The 16,593-nt window shown below is 39.6% G+C and overlaps 1 protein-coding gene across 1 annotated transcript in view; it reads right to left on the bottom strand.

Moving 5' to 3' along the window:
- Npsr1 (neuropeptide S receptor 1) overlaps window positions 1-16,593 on the bottom strand; it is a 211,111-nt gene that overhangs the window by 54,735 nt on the left and 139,783 nt on the right. The window contains exon 3 of the mRNA XM_021661948.2: window positions 2,947-3,050. Within this exon, the coding sequence (XP_021517623.1) occupies window positions 2,947-3,050 (104 nt within the window). The remainder of the gene's footprint in view (window positions 1-2,946; window positions 3,051-16,593) is intronic.

Here is a 16,593-nt window from a genome sequence, read left to right as displayed (position 1 = left end):
ATCAAGGAAAAAAGTTATCTATTTTAAGCCAATGTTAAATCTACATGCACCAAACTCTAGTGCACCCAGTTTCATAAAAAGTGCAATACTGGAATTAAAGACACACATTAACATTAACCCACTAAAAGAAGGCAACATTACCATGAATTTATTAAATCAAGCAGTGTGACAGATGTAGCTTTTTATCTCCTTTTTCAATACTGATTCATTTATTTGGGGTGTTTGTGGTTCTATATATTAAGTAGTTGTGTTTTTTATTTGTGTGAGAAATGTGATTGGAATTTTGCCTGGATTACATTACATCTGTAGATCATTTAAAGCAATTTTAGAAAAAAAAAAATTCTAATCCATGGGTGTTAACTATCTTTCAATTTATTTGTGTCTTATTTAATTTTTTTCTTTAACTTATTTAATTGTAGATTTGTAATTTCTAGCTTATAGGCCTGACAGATAGATTCCTTATTGTTGTATATTTTTTTAGTTATTATGAATAGAATGGTTTTCATAATTTCTATGTTGAATAGTTTTTTATGTAGACATGCTCCATATTTTTGTTTTGGTTTGATATTCTGAAAAATGTGAGTTTTATTTATTACTTGTAACTTTTAGCAGGTTCTTTAGAGGCGGTTTTGCTTTTGCATCTCTAATTTGGAAGCTTTTCTTTCTTTCTGTTGGTAGTCCTTCCAGTTGAGTGAGGTGGCAAGGCTGGCATCCTTCTCTATTGCTGTCTTAGACAAGGAACATTGCCTCGTCATCACTGTTGGATATGGTGTTAGCCATGGTCCTGCCACATATGACATTTCTTGTATTGAGTTGCTTTCTTCTTAGTCCTAATTTCTCAAGCATTTTTTTAAATCATGTAAAGATGCCAAACAACATCAGATGTCTCAGTCCTGGGCAATAACCTTGGGCCATCCCCATTTCTTCCTGACAATTTCACAGTCTAGAGTGGGCACTGATTGTCTAGGGGCTTAGGAACATGTCAGAGATTTTTCAAAGCCCCTATAAATGTGTTACTATTGAGCTTACATTTTAAAATTTGTTCCATTTATTGTTTTTTCCTCAACAGTTATTTCATAACTAAGGCTTCGGTGAGGTTAATGAATTTCTTATAATTATTTTTAACAAATACCCAGAGGAGAAAAAAAAGTTTACAATGGAAAAGTTCAGAGTAAGGTAAAATACAGACAACCTTGGAAATCCAATCTTCCAAAAGGACTGCCAGATACTTCAAATAATGGCAGTTCTCTGGGGAAAAGCTTTGAAAGGTTCTACCCAGATCTGCTCTCTCCATGGCTGGTAGAATTTTTGTTTTTACAGTGAAGAAAAGCTGTTAATTTTCAAGGCTACTACAGAGATGGCCACTGCAGAATGGGAATAATGAAGGCTAGACCCCCACAAAGATCCCTTTCCCTCCAGTCAGCTCGTCTCTTTCATCAGTGTTCCTTGGTTGCTGCAAGCCTTTGCTTAATTTCTAGAACCCCACAAAACTATATTCCAGCGACTTTCTGACATCTTCTTGCTGCCACCATAGGGGAAAGAACCATTGGAGTTTTCCTGCCAATCATATATACTATTATTTTAGCATTTGTTATAAATATAATTGGAAGAAATGTTACTGATAGGGATATGGTCACAGTTTAAATTTGGTAAGTATGATAAAACATGGATTATAACTGTGCTTTTGGAATGTGTGATGGTATATTCACTAGCCAACCTCCAAAAGGTCCCCAATAAACTTTATCTCTTGCTTTCAGTCTCTCCAATGCTTCCCTTCTTCCCCGTGCTGAACCAATGCTGACCTACGTGCCCAAAAGAAAAATGTGGAAGCCATAGTGTGTAACTGCTGAGGCCGTTTCATGAAGACGTGGGGCATTTCTACCATGGTCACCGTGACCAACTGTTCTTGGTAAACCCAGTTGCTGTGCTGTGAGGATACTAGTGGGCACCCGTGGAGAGGCCCATTGGAGAGAAAGTGGGCATTCTACTCAGACCACACATGAGCCACCGATTACGTGTCATGAATGATCTGGTCCCAAGTCTGCCCTCCAAAGGCCCAGTGCAATGAATCCAGTGATAGAACCTTGTGGTTAGCTTATATCTGGCCTATATAACCATCCAACCTATTCCTGTATTTCTGAAAAATAAACACCATGAAAGGATAAATACATATGTTTTAGGCAATTAAGTCTTATTATAATTTGTACTTCGGCAATCCATTACTGAAATAATGGAATAATCAAAATCAACTCTCTACACAAAAGTATTCTCAACAAGAAAGTATAAGATATTTGCCATAGAAGTAGTGCATATTAATGACTACAGCCCTGGCATGCTCAAGGGATTTGTAACAAATTCATTCTAAGAAAATACCATCCCTTTGCCATGACTCCTTTTAAAGTCATATTCAGAGCACACAAAATATTATCATTACAACTACTCTCATTGGTTTCCCAACAATGAAACAAGTGTTACCAAGACTTGAAGGTAATAAAATGAATGAAACCATAATCTTACTTCTGAAAATGGGTATAGATATTCTGAAATCCCTAACAAGCGGACTCTAAGAAGGCAATGCCTTTCAGATGTGCTGTTGTGCATCTGTAAAGCTGAAATAATTTAGACTAGAAAACTGCAAGAGAACAGAAACTACATTAATGGGGAGTAATTGTAAGAGTCCAGAGCACAGGCGCTCTCACTGAGCCCACTGTTCATTGATTGGCTAAGCCGACTGACCAGTGAGCTGCAGGGGTTGGAAGGTCTCTGTCTGGCCACTGCTGGGTCACAGATGCGCACGACCTTTCTTGGCTTTTATGTGGATGTTGGTGGCACAAGCTCAGCTCTTCGTGAGTGCAGGAGGAAAGGTTTAGGAGTTATTTCCCTGTAATTCCCAGAGCTGATGTCAGCTTCGGGGTGGCTCGTCACACTGAGGGGTGCTTGCCGTACCTGCAAGTAGCGGACTACTCGGCAGACTAGGTCGGGGGCCATGAAGTCTCCGGTGAATCGCCAAATGATGTCTGTCAGGATGTTGATCAGGCCTGTGAAGGAATCTAACAAAGACGTGCCATTTAGCATCAATCGCTCCAAAGTTTGTGGATACACTGCAGCGAAAACAAATTCCTGGGTCAGTTTTGTTTTCTCTTAGCTTGGCAGATGGCTGTGGAAGAAAAGGGAAGCATGGCAGAGTTGCTTTTCTTTAAATATCTGTGTTTGTTTGCATCTAGAGATGATTTCAGCTTTGAATGGGGAGGAATCAACGGTCTTAGGAGAGCTGGTACTTTCCTAAAGCGAGTACTGTGTGGAGATTCAAAAGAAGACAAAACCGAAGGCAGAAAATGCTTATGTAATTCATCTCTGCCCTACAGAGGGGTGATCCATCATCTCATTGTAGTATTGTGACTTAAACCCAGGACCTCACAAATGCTAGGAATATGCCCTAATGCTGAGCTACCACCGGGCCTGTTTATTTTTATTAAAATACATTAGCTGTTTAAGATAATGGGTCTCATCATTTCATTTTTAGACTTGCATATACCATCCTTTCATAATACTCATATCTATTCCTTCCTCTCGCATCGACTATGAAGTTTACTTACATTTCAAAATCACTCCTTTGACTTACCATTATATTTTCATGCCTTCCCCCCATGTCAAAGATACAGTCAATATATGAGAGAAAACTTACTTGTTTTTCTGGGTCTGGCTTATTTTACTCAATTGGACTATTTCTGGATCCATCTATATTCCTATAAATGATATTTTGTTTTTATGCATAAATTTATACTGGCATATATAATGTGTATATGCACCACACTGTAAAAATCCATTTCTCCATTGAGAGCCACCTAGGCTGTTGCTGTTCTGGCTTTGATTCCTTTAGGTATGTACTTGGGGCTGACAAAACTGGGTGATGTGATGTGATGTGATGTGATGTAATGTGATGTGATGTGATGTGATGTGATGTGATGTGATGTGATGTGATGTGAGTGTGTGTGTTTGTGTGTTTGTTCTTGTTTTATGTTTATTGTGATAAAATATCCTGACAAAGAACAACTTTGTGGAGGAAGGGCAGAATTGTTTTCGATTCCAGGTTACAGTTAGTCTTCTAGTGGAAATCAAGGCTGGAATTCAGGCAGCCAGCCTAGTCCTATCCACAGCACTGGGCGCAACCATGACTCATCTTGTTTTCATTTTCTTTTATTCTTCTCTTATACATTACGTCCTGACTATAGTTTCCTCTCTCTCTACTTCTCTCAGTCCCTCTCCCTCCTTCTCTATTCCCCCAGATCTACTCCTTCTTCATTCCCCTTCCAAATAAATAAATAAACAAACAAATACTAAGCCTCCCATGCATATCCACCAAGCATGGCCTAACAAGATACAATAAGACCTGCCACAAGCCCTCATATCAAGGCTGGATGAGTTGAGGCAACCCAGTAGAAAGTAAAGGGTCCCAAGCACAGGCAAAAAAATCAGAGACACCTCCACTCCCATTGTTGTGAGTCCCACAAGAACACCAAGGCATACAACTGTAAGTTATATGGTTGAAGACCAAGTTCAGACCCATAGAGAATCCCTGTTTGTCACTTCACTCTCTGTGAGCCCCTATGAGCCCTACTTAGTTGATTCTGTGGGCCATGTTCTCCTGGTGTCCTCCACTCCTCATGTTCTTACAATTCCTTCTCCTCTCTTCTGCAGACTTCCCCTGGCTCCCCTACCGTTTGGCTGTGGGTCTCTGCATCTGTTCCCACCAGTCTCTGAATAACACTCCTCTGATGACAGCTGGGCTAGGCACCAATCTATGAGTATAGCAGACTATTGTTAGAATTGTCTCTATCCTGGGTCTCTGGGCTGTCTTGTTTCTGGTTCCTGGCTATCCTGGCGCTGTTAGGTGTGGGCTCCTCTCATTGTGTGGGCCTCAAGTTGGACCAGTCATTGGTTGGTCACTTCCACAAATTCTGAACCACCATTACCCCAGCACATCTTGCAAGCAGCAGAAATTGTAGCCAAAGGTTTTGTGCCTGGGTTGATGTTCCAGTCCCATTTCTAGGAGCCTTACCTGCAACTATGCATTTTTGTGTTTACTGCTGTTCATTGGGGAAGAAAGACTTTCCTGATTAGGGCTAAGAATAAAGTTTGTCTACGGGTATGAACATAAATGTTCACGGGGTGGTTTGACCTTGTGTCAACCTAGCTGAACAGCACTATTCAGTTCTCTTCAGGGCCCACGGATTTTTGTGCTCTGGGTTATTGACCAGGTTTCCAGTTCCTCAAATCCAGTCAGAGAGCAATTTGTTATCCCTGCAACTGCAGGACCGCTGTTGCCCGCGTGGGCACATCTTACGTGACGGATTGGTCTCACAGCTCCTAGGATTAACAGCTGAGGAAGGAAACTGATAGCATTTCTACCTCACCAGAAACCTGGCTAGCACTTCCTGGGACTATAAAGGCGCAAGAAGGTGGGAAGGAAGACAACTCTGGCTCAGTTTCAGTTTGTTTTCTCTGTATTACAAACCCAGGGTATGCGGTGTCTTTCAGCAACGAGTCTCATAATCTAGCTGGGTGGGAAACTAAATGTAAAGGCAAGGAGATGGGGGTGGGGCGGCTCAGCTTTTAAGAGAACTTGCATTTCTTGCAGAGGACCTAGTCTTGGTTCTAAGCACCCACACGGTGGTTCACAACTGTTTGCAATTCCAGTTCCAGGGGGTAGGAGACCCTCTTCTGAACTCTGTGGGCACCAGGCATACATATTCATGCATGCCAAAAATACTCATGCACATAAATAGTCTTCTAGAAGGAAACGCAAGAGCCTTGTATTGTTTTGGGGGCTGTTGGAACTTCCCTGGCAACAACTCAAAACCCCTGTCACTGGGGCATTGATTTAATAACTCACAGCTTCTGAGAGCAGCTTTCCCCAGATACAATATTTATTATTGTTGAGTTTATTTTTGGTTCACTATTTTTTTTTTACATTTTTACATTTTTGTTAGTCTTCTTGATGATAACCTTTCTGATGGGGAATACAGAATCTTAAAGTACTTTCCATTTTTAAGGAATTTTTTTTTTTAGAGCAAGTAGTTATTCTATATCAAATTGCTATTGGGCACATTCTGTCTTGCAAGAGCAGCTGCCAACGGTAAAGCTATCTAAGGGCCACGTTTACCTTCCCTTATTCTTACCTTCAATAACTCCTGAGCTGCTTCAGCACCACCCCCTGGGACTTTCAGATTTCTTAAGTGTGTGGAAACCCATGTAATGTGGTAAGTGACTGGCAACATCATAGTGCGGGGAAAGCATGATTGGTCTCACGAACACAGAACTCACAGTCTGTACCATGTATCTCACAACTGAGTGGCAGATGTCATTGAAGAGTCCTAGAATGGACAAGTGAAGATACCCATGAAGTATAGAGTTCCCTGAAAGGATGAGATAACATCCTTTGTAATTCATCTCATGTGATCAGATCCTTCTTTCTAGCATTGTGTCTCTTACAGAAGCTCATAAAAATCTTAGAATAAAGAGGTAGAATGAAGGAGAAATGGCCTCAATTAACCTCACTCCCAGTGACCCAGCTGGGAGCTTTCAAGTCTTCTGTCTGTCTCTCTGTCTGCCATTTTGTTTCTCTTTAGGTAACAGCAATAAATAGTATTAAAGACAAGTACTCAGGGACTACAAGAAAATTGTTGAAATCTGGGAGGAAAAAAATCTTGTGACAATTCTAGACAACCTTTCTCCTTCATCCCCTTGTCATTTTATTTCCCCCTCCTTCTCTTCCTTCCTTTCTGTGTGTGTGTATGGAACATGAATGTGTGCTGAGGGTACATGTGTGTGCCGTACATGTGCCCATGAAAGCCAGACGAGGACATCAGGTGTCCTTAATTCCTTTCCACTTTATATCCTCAAGAAAACTCTCTAACTGGATGAACCAGGCTTTCCATTTTCAGCTACAGCACTAACCAGACAGCCCCAAGAATCACTTTGTGTCTGTTGCCCACAATGCTGGGATTACATAGCAACATCAGTTTACGTAGGTTCTGATGATACAAACACAGTCCTCATGCTTGCTCAGGAAGTGGATTTACCTACTGAGCCATCTGCCATTGAGAAGAGAACAGTTGTTACTGATCAGGGAGGCTTTTGAAGAGCCTGAGGGTTGTGGGCTGTGAACAATGAAACAGGACTCAGAATGAGCTTCCCCTGGGAGGAATGGATACACAGAATGATTGGTATGGATGGTGGACTTATTTAGATATTCTCTGTTGGTTTACTTTTCCCTTAATTGAAAAATAATGGGGAAAATACTGTTGTTTCTGTAGATCTAAGTGGCTATATGAACAATTATAGCGTACTATGGTAAAATCTGTTTCTCCCTGGAGCTTAATGTTAAATAGGCCTATTTCTGGTAGTGCAGTAGCCATGGACCTCTGCCATAGCATTTGCTAGTTGCTATTAAGCAAATGATACTAGCTCTGATCGGTAAGAAGCTATTTAGTTACCTTAGTAATTGAGTACTCTACAAATAAAATGCTCCTAGGAGGTAATTAATAGGAACTTAGGAACAAAGGGTGCACATTTAAAGACCTAATCACATGCATGGATTGCTCCTGTTTCCACAATTCATAAAAAAATAAAGATGCTGGAAAGCAGTGATGTGCAGAACACCACAACAGAGTGCACTAGGCAGCTTTGCTTCCTTAAGGGTGTCTTGTCCATGTGAATGTGGATCCTATCGTGAAGTACAATATGACTAAAGTGAGAAGTAAAGAGCGATTCCACAGTGTGGTCAAACCCAAAGAACAAGGAGTGTCAGGTATGTAAAAGACCACGAGGGATGCTGTCTCTGAGTGAGGTAAGGAATGACAAAGTGGCGTAAGTGAGAAAAGACACAGCCTCTATATAGAGTTACATCAGTTTGCCGTTTCTAAAGCCTAAAACAGGAATGAGGAAGCGGCAAGAATGATGCCATGTGAAAGAACTCCATTCTCCTTTAAACAGAGGAGTTATTAAATTTTGAATCTTGAAATGTGTTACAGACAGATTTATTTCGTTGTTGTGGAAAGAATCCATTCTGTAGGTCAGCTATTGGAATCGATGTGGGACTAGTTGGGGAACTGTGTAAAATCTGAGAAACAGGTAATTGCTCTCATGTTTATTAGCAGATTGGGAGTGTGGAGAAAGGTGTAGGCTGGGGTAAACTTTATGCAGTAAAATGAGGATTTAATAAGTGATGTTAAATTTTTAATTTTCCTTCCATGGGTATCACTGGTAGACTGCAGCACCTTCAATTAATTCCAAGAAAGCCAGAGGATAAACTCATTAAGATAGAACATTAATGAGTTTGGGCTTTCCTGGGGCACTAGGCAATTTACATTTAATACTATCACTGATGTAGTTGTGTTGAGACCTGCTGTTTTGCATTTTTCTTCGTTTTTGTATATTTCTTCTCTTCTGTTTCTTCCTGTGATAACTGGTCTTATTTCATTTTTTATCTAATAGCTTAAACTCTATTTTGTTTGATATTAGCTGAAGGCTTATATTTATAGCTTTAATCATCCATAGTTGATTCTCATCTGTACATTAGATGAGAGTACATTATAGAAAAAAATGTAAATTTCTCTGTAATGTTCAGGCTGCTATGGCCAAGTCACTTACAGTTTTGTGCTACTATTTAGGTATTTGGGTTTTGCATGTATTAAAACACAGTTATAACTTTATTGTAAAATTACCCTTTATAGTTGTCATATAAAAAGAAGAGAAATGGTCCTCTGCCTGCTGGCCTATCAGCCATCCAGTCCACCATTTTGCTCAGCATAGGCACCATGGAGAGCCTGAGCCCAACTTCCAGATAGATCTCCAAACTGATTCTCCCAGCCACCTGTCTGTCAGCTGTCATATGCACCGCCTTGCCTGGCTCATGAAGTCTGACCCAGAACAAACAGACCACTTTCAGAGCCTGGATAGTCCTCTGCAAATTCAGAATATTGACAAACAGTCTTCTAAGGCTGCAGAAGAAGTTGAACGTATCCCCTGCTGAGCAGAGAACATGTCTGGCACAGCGTTCGTACACTAACGCACAGTGGCCCCAAGACTGAACACTAAGTACCCGTTAGTTTGTTCAGAGAAGATATGAACAAATGACTGAATGAAGGCCCTGAAAACACAAACGCTTTAATGAAATTGTGAAAAAAATAAAAAATAAAAATAAAATTTAATAAAACAATATACTCTTTGAATAAAAGCTAAAATGAAATAAAAGCTGAAGGTATCATAATCTCTGATTTCAAGTAGTACTGCAGAGATATAGTAGTAAGGACAGTACGGTGCCTACATTACCGATTGGCAGCTCAGTCTCCGTGAGAATCTCTGAGTGAGGGGAGCTGGGCTGTCTCTATCACAAACTCAGTTGACTGCACTTTGGTCACTTGCCCCTGGTGATATCGCCTCGCCAGGCCACAGAGGAAAAGGATCCAGGCAGTCCTAATGAGACTTAACAAGCTATGGACAGATGACAATGGTGAAGAACAACCTCCCCCCCCTTCAATGGACTAGGGGAAGGGGATGGGGGAAGAGGAAGAGAGGGTGGGACTGGGAAGAGCTGAGGCAACAGAACCAAAAAATCTGAGCACAGGGGTCTTTCCTGATACTGATACTCCAACCAAGGACTATGCATGGAGATAACCTAAGACCCCTGCACAGATGTAGCCCATGGCAGTTCAGTATCCAAGTGGGTTCCATTGTAATAGGAAGAGGGACTGTTTCTGACATGAACTGATTGGCCTGCTCTTTAATTACCTCTCCCTGAGGGGGAAGCAGCATTACCAGGCCACAGAAGAAGACAATGCAGCCACTCCTGATGAGACCTAATTGACTAGGATCAGAAGGAAGGAAAAGAAGACCTCCCCTATCAGTGGACTTGGGGAGGGGCATGCATGCAGAGGGTGGAGGAAGGGAGGGATTGGGACGGGAGGAGGGAGGGAACCACAGGGGGGATACAAAGTGAATAAAATGTAATTAATAAGGATTTTTTTTTAAAGAGAAAGTCTTTCTCTGTGGACTGGTAAGGCTGCTCCCCTTTCAGGTGGAGGTGATCAAAGAGCCAGCCCATGAGTACATGTCAGAGACAGTCCCTGTTCCCATTGCTAGGGAACCTACTTGGATACTGAGCTGTCATGGGCTACTTCTGTGCAGGGGTTCTAGGTTATCTCCATGAATGGTCCTTGGTTGGAGTCTCAGTCTCAGAAAGGATGCCTGTACCCAGATTTTTTTGGTTCTGTTGCTCTCCTTGTGGAGCTCCTATTCCCTCCAGGTCTTTCTATCATCCCCTTCTTTCATAAAATTTCCTGCACTCTGCCCAAAGTTTGGCTATGAATCTCAGCATATGTTTTGATACCGTGCTGGGTAGAGTCTTTCAGAGGCCTTCTGTATTAGTGGAAGGGGAGGAGGAGGAGGACCTTCCCTATCATTGGACTGGGGGAAGGGCATAGGAGAAGAAGAGGGAAGGAGGGAAAGATTGGGAGGGGATGAGAGAGGAGGATACAGCTGGGATACAAAGTGAATAAACTGTAATTAATAAAAATAAAATAAAAATTAAAATAGAGAAAGCATACAAAGTGGGGTGGGTAGAAAGTTGAGGATGGTTCTGAAAGGAGTTGATTAAAAAGATGTGAACATGATCAAATCATAGCTTATGGAATTCTCAAAGAATTAATAAAAGTGTTGTTTTAAAATAAAAAACACACATTGATTATGGGAATAGAACTGAAGACCTAGATAAAAGTCTACATATCTATGCCCACATGGCTTTTGACAAAGAAGCTAAAAATATACACAGGAGAAAAAGAATCTTCAACAATATCTTCTGGTAAAATTTCATAACTACATGTAGAAAAGTGAGAGTAAATTCTTCTCATCCTGCACAAAAGTGAACTACAACTGGGTCAAGAACCTTGGCAGACAACCTGAAGTTCTTGAATTAGATTGAGGACAAAGTAAGGAATACACGTGAACTTGTTTTTGGCATAGGAAGGGACTTTCTGAACAGGACCACAATAGCACAAGCATTAGACCATCCATTGACATATAATATTCCATGAAACAAAAAAGCTTCTGTACATCAAAAGGCACTATCACTTTAGTGAAGAGGCAGCCTACAGAAAGGGGAAAATCTTTATCAGCTATACATCTGACAGAGGGTTACTGTCTAGAATAGACAGAGAATTTTTTTAAAACTTACACATCATGAAAATAAGCAATCCAGTTAAAAGGGGGGCATGGAACTAAACAATGAGTTCTCAAAATTGAACTGGAAATGTCTAAGAAACACATACAAATATTCAACAATCAGGTAAATGCAAGTTGAAACTTCTTTGAGGTTTCATCTTAGCCAGTCAGAATGGCCAAGATAAAACAAATTAAAATAAACCAACCCCCAACAAACCTAAACAACAACAAAAACCCCACATGACCTTAGATGTTGTCATCACTGTGGGGAAAGGGGAATAATTATTCATTGCTGATGGGAACAAGATTTTATATGGCTAGTTTAAGAATTAGTGTGCTGTTTCCTTAAAAAGCTGGAATAAATCTATCCTGGCTATGTCTCTATTGGGCATATAACAAAAGAACTCTATACCTTACTACAGAATATTTGCTCTCCACATCCACTGATGCTCTATTCCTAACATGCAGAAAATGGAACAGCTAGATGTTCATCAACTGATGAGTGAATAATAAGAATCTGGCACAGTTACACAACGGACTATTAGTCAGCAGTTAAAGAAATGAAATTATGAAGTTCTCAGGAAAATGAATGGAGCCGGAAGCAAGTACTCTGAGTGAGATAATTCAAGAACAAAAAATAAATGTTGTACAACTCTTTATTTTTCATTTGTGGATGTTAACTTTGAATCTTCAACATAAATATGTTTTAATATACAAGACACAGAGGCAAGAAAGTTAGTAAGGAGCCTCATATCCGGGATGCTCTCAAGGTAGAGAAGATAGAACACACTGGTATAAAAGTGCAGAGTAGTAATGAAACAGGAAGGGTTAAATTTGGATGTGGAGTGTGAGGGCAGGCTAGAGAAAGGAATATGGGTAAGGGGAATAACCAAAATTCAAGGTCCTTCAAAAAAGAGGCCATGTGAAAGCCTACTGTAAAGTTTCCTAAATACACATGTATTCATCTATTAAAATAGTTTAAATAGAGTTACCCAACAATGCAGGGGCCATACAATACTAGACACCACATACCAGCAAGTAAAAACTCCAGTACCAAGAGGAGTTGCCCGTTTTTGAGTTGTTGGACAAAGAGGTTCTATAAACAAGAAACACAAGCACTAGAGACTATTTTAATATTCTTGGTTATTTCCATAACTTGATTCTGTAAACTCCACATACCTACGTTATAGAACACGGAAAAATCAATCTGGCACTCCCTTATAAGATCCATCTCTACTGGAAATCTTTCATGTTTCAGGAAGGTGCTCTGCATGCTGCTAGAGGAGAAAACTCATCCCCAGTCTCAGCTGTGAAGAAGCCACAGTAACTGCTGGGCTGATAAGATAGGCCAACTGGTACGGCAAATGCTCGAATGTTATAGAAGTAACAAACCACGTTGTGATTGGATCTAAGGTCTATGCCATGTGATGGAATCCATATCGGACACTGTTGGAAGTGGCTAGATAGGTCATGGGCTCTAAGAGAGAACTTACTATTGATATTCTGCTTAATGTGCATAGTGAAATAACAATGAATGAGTCACTGCTATAGATGTAGTCTAGTGCATCGCTCAGCTTTTATCACAGAACCGTTTTCTTGCAGTGTATGGCAATTAACACAGAAACCCTTAAGTAGGTAATATGCAGAGCATAAGAGACTGTGGAGTAATCAGCTCTAAATAGAGTCCATCTGTCCTTCCTCCAAGGTTCAGTGGCTTTGAGGAAGGTGGGATGGAAAGACTTTAAGAGCCAGAAGTAGTGGATAACTCCAAGGAAGCAATGTTTTTGCAGAGAGAACAGGGAAATTGAACATATGAACTTCTATTAGTTTTGACAGTATCCATAAAACCTGTGTGACAGCATGTAAAAGAGCCCTGCAACTCAAGACAGACAAAAATCCCTACATAGATTAGGGAAGGTGAATGTGAAGCCCCACCCAGACTGAGGGGTTATTGACAGTTTAATAGCTTGAGTGAGAGTCAGGTTTTTTATAATGGTCTTATTCCTGGTTTATGAATGCCCATAGCTGGCCACACATAAAAGAATAATTGTGCAACAAAAATGGATTCAATAAAAAAGTAAACAAAAATGAATAAAACTCAAAGCTTGATAAATATGGTTGTGAAGGTAGAGATGAAGGTGGATATGGATGAAAATGTAGTGTATAAAATTCCCAAAGAATTAATAAAATATTTAACAATAAATACATATTAGCATTCTTCTTCCATTTTGCTCTTTTCAGAGCTCTTCATGCATTATCTGGGATCACTCATCTCATCGGATATCCACATAACATTTTTGTTCTTTCTTTAAGATTGATTTTCTGTTGTTGTTAAGTATTTGTATAAGAGTACGTGTGTGTGGTATGTGCATGTCTGAGTAGGTGCCACAAGCTTGCAGAAGAGAGTGTTGGATATGCTGGAATGGGCAGTATGGAGCTAGCCAGGATGAATTCTGGGAATTAAACAGGTCTTCTGCAAGAATTCTTTGAGCTCTTAACTGCTGGGCCATCACTCTATCCACCTTTAAGATGTTTTGAATACTTCCTTGTTGGAATGCTTCCCACTTTGTTTTTGCTTCAAAAAAAAAAAAAATCTCAAAATAGCCTTTACATCACCTTGATTTTCAACATATACTTTTGCCAAACGTAGAATTCTGAATATTTTTTTTTTCTTTCCAGTTGGCTTGAACAATGAAATGTTATCTTTTGCCTTGAACGGTTTCTGACTAGATGTCTGTCTAAATCCTGCCTTTGTTTCTTTATGTGGTGTGCCTGCCTTTTCACCTGTCTGTCTTTAGAGTTTCTATTTATCTTTTTCAGCAGTTTGATTGACCTTTGCTTATTTCTTTAAAATAATTATTCTGCTTCATCTTATTCAGGGAGATCACCTAGAACCTCTGCACAGATGTAGCCCATGGAAGTTCAGTGTCCAAGTGGGTTCCATAGTAATGGGAACAGGGACTGTCTCTGACATGAACTGATTGGCCTGCTCTTTGATCAGCTCCCCCTGATGGGAGAGCAGCCTTACCAGGCCACAGAGGAAGACAATGCAGCCACTCCTGATGGGACATGATAGACTAAGATCAGAAGGAAGGAGAGGAGGACCCCCCCTATCAGTGGACTTGGGAAGGGGCATGGGTGGAAAAAGGGGAGGGAGGGACTTGGAAGAGAGGAGGGAGAGAGCTACAGGGGGGATACAAAGTGAATAAACTGTAACTAATAAAATAGTAATAAAAAATTTAGGGTCTATTATTTGAGTTCATTCATTGATATTTGAATATTCTGGTGATTATGAAAATAATTCTTTGGCTTACTCTCTCTTGGTTCTCTCTCTTTCCATCTCTGCTTATCTTTCTCCTTTCCCCCTCTTCTTCTCATTCTTTTTTTCTCATTGAGTTTTATTTTGAGTAATTAGTATTGATTTTAAATATATGAGTGATTGTGTAGAACAGTGGTGCTCAACCTTTTTAATGTTATGATCTTTAACACATTTCCTTCTGTTTTGGTGACCCCCAACTGTAAGATTATTTATTTGCTATTCCATAACTGTAATTTTTGCTACTGTTATGAATTATAATGTAAATATCTGATACATGACCCTGAAAGGATGGTGACCCCTATGTTGAAAATCACTGCTGTAAAAATTCATCTCTCAAGCTTATTCAGGTTTTTTCTTCTTTTTCTTTCTTTTCCATCATTTATTGAAAAATTTTTGTGGAATGTTTTGATCACTGTTTTCTCATCCCCCAATTCCCATTTTGTTCTCTCTCTCAACAAACAAAAATACTTCAAGAAGCACACACGCACACAAACATAAAAACACATAAATAAAAATAAACAAGCAAAAGACCAATAAGACAAAAAAAAAAAAAAAGCCCAAATAAGGGAAAAAAGTCTACAAAAATACTGAGTTACTTTTGTGGTCTCCCAATTACTTCTGAATATGATGTCTGACCTTAAAGTTTGTTAATTGTTTTGGCTGCGAAAAGCCAAGAAGATGGTCCCTTAGATTAATTTTGTGATGTTTTAAAGTGTTTCTCTATTTTCATTTCCATAGATATTCCTTGTCTATCAAAATGACTTTATTGTTTTCTGACATCCTTCTCTCCTGGAATGGATTCCTATTGTATATATGTATATATTGTATGTATGTGTGTATATATATGTATATGTGTATATTAGATATATATATGCAACATATATTCTATATAATGGCTCTCTAACTGTATATAAGTTCATTAAGATGTATAGATATTGGGTCTAGTTATTTTGGTGTGTGATATATTTGCAGCTCTTTATAATATAGTATTTTTGAAATATTTATATTAATAAAACTATTTTATAACAAAATGTATTTTGAAAATGACACATTTTTCCAAAGATGTTCAAGTGAACTTTTAAACTAACCTATTTAGTTTAGCAGGCCTAGGTTTGGTGTCGTATTGTCATCCTTAGTCAGCCACACGCTTTGAACTTCTCCTTAGGTATTTTGTTAGGAGGGAGATGGGCGATTACTCCAGGGGGTAGGGTTGTCTTAATGCCTACTCCGCAGATAGCTGCATCCTTATTACTGCAATACTACTGCAGATCAGGACTCAGTGTTTGCATAGTGGTAGGTATTGTCTGTTATTGCTCATCTCTGTAGGCCTGTGTGACTAGTCATTGTTGGTAGGATAGCCTCAGCTGTGAAAATTCTTCACCCATGAAGCTCAAACTCCTGCTTCCAATCCATCATGGATTTTGCTTAGGAAGACAAAAGAGATTTCTAATGGTAATGAAGTTGCCATTTTCTTTATGTTCTCAAGAGAGGTGAGGTTTCTTTGTGTTTGTTATTCTTTCCTAGTGCTGGGGTCTAGGCAACAGTGTTTGCTAACAATGGCTGAGGTTTTTATCAGAGGATTGTCTATGCAGAAGGGTAGGATCTTGGGCATTGATGGAAATGCACACTAACCTTTTCTGAACACCTGCATATAATATCTGTTACGATTATTCATTTCTGCCACTGTCATTTAGAAGGAGCTATAGACAAGAGTAGATTGAGTGACTATGTGTTGCAATAAGACTGAAAATCATCGACAGGCTGCATTTGGCTGGCAGGCTATGGGTTTTTCCACTCACTGCCCAGTTTGCAGAATAAACTCCAAATGCCCTATACTGGTTTCTGGAAGCCTCCAGCCTTTTTCAGTTAGATCTCTTCTTATTCCACTGTAATTTTGTTGTATTCCAGAAACCTTTCAGGCAGCGTGCTAATACAGCATCTGGTTAATTGATAAAAAACATTGGTTAAAGAAATGAGGCATGCATGTAATATGCCTTAAGCATATTAATACAGAAATAAATGTAAGTTTGTTTGTCATTTCTTTAGTGTAAGGC

This window comes from Meriones unguiculatus, chromosome 1 (genome assembly GCF_030254825.1).
Source record: "Meriones unguiculatus strain TT.TT164.6M chromosome 1, Bangor_MerUng_6.1, whole genome shotgun sequence".
Taxonomy (NCBI): Eukaryota; Metazoa; Chordata; class Mammalia; order Rodentia; family Muridae; genus Meriones; species Meriones unguiculatus.
Note: the sequence above shows the minus strand (reverse complement) of the source record. Positions and strands in the feature narration are given on the sequence as shown.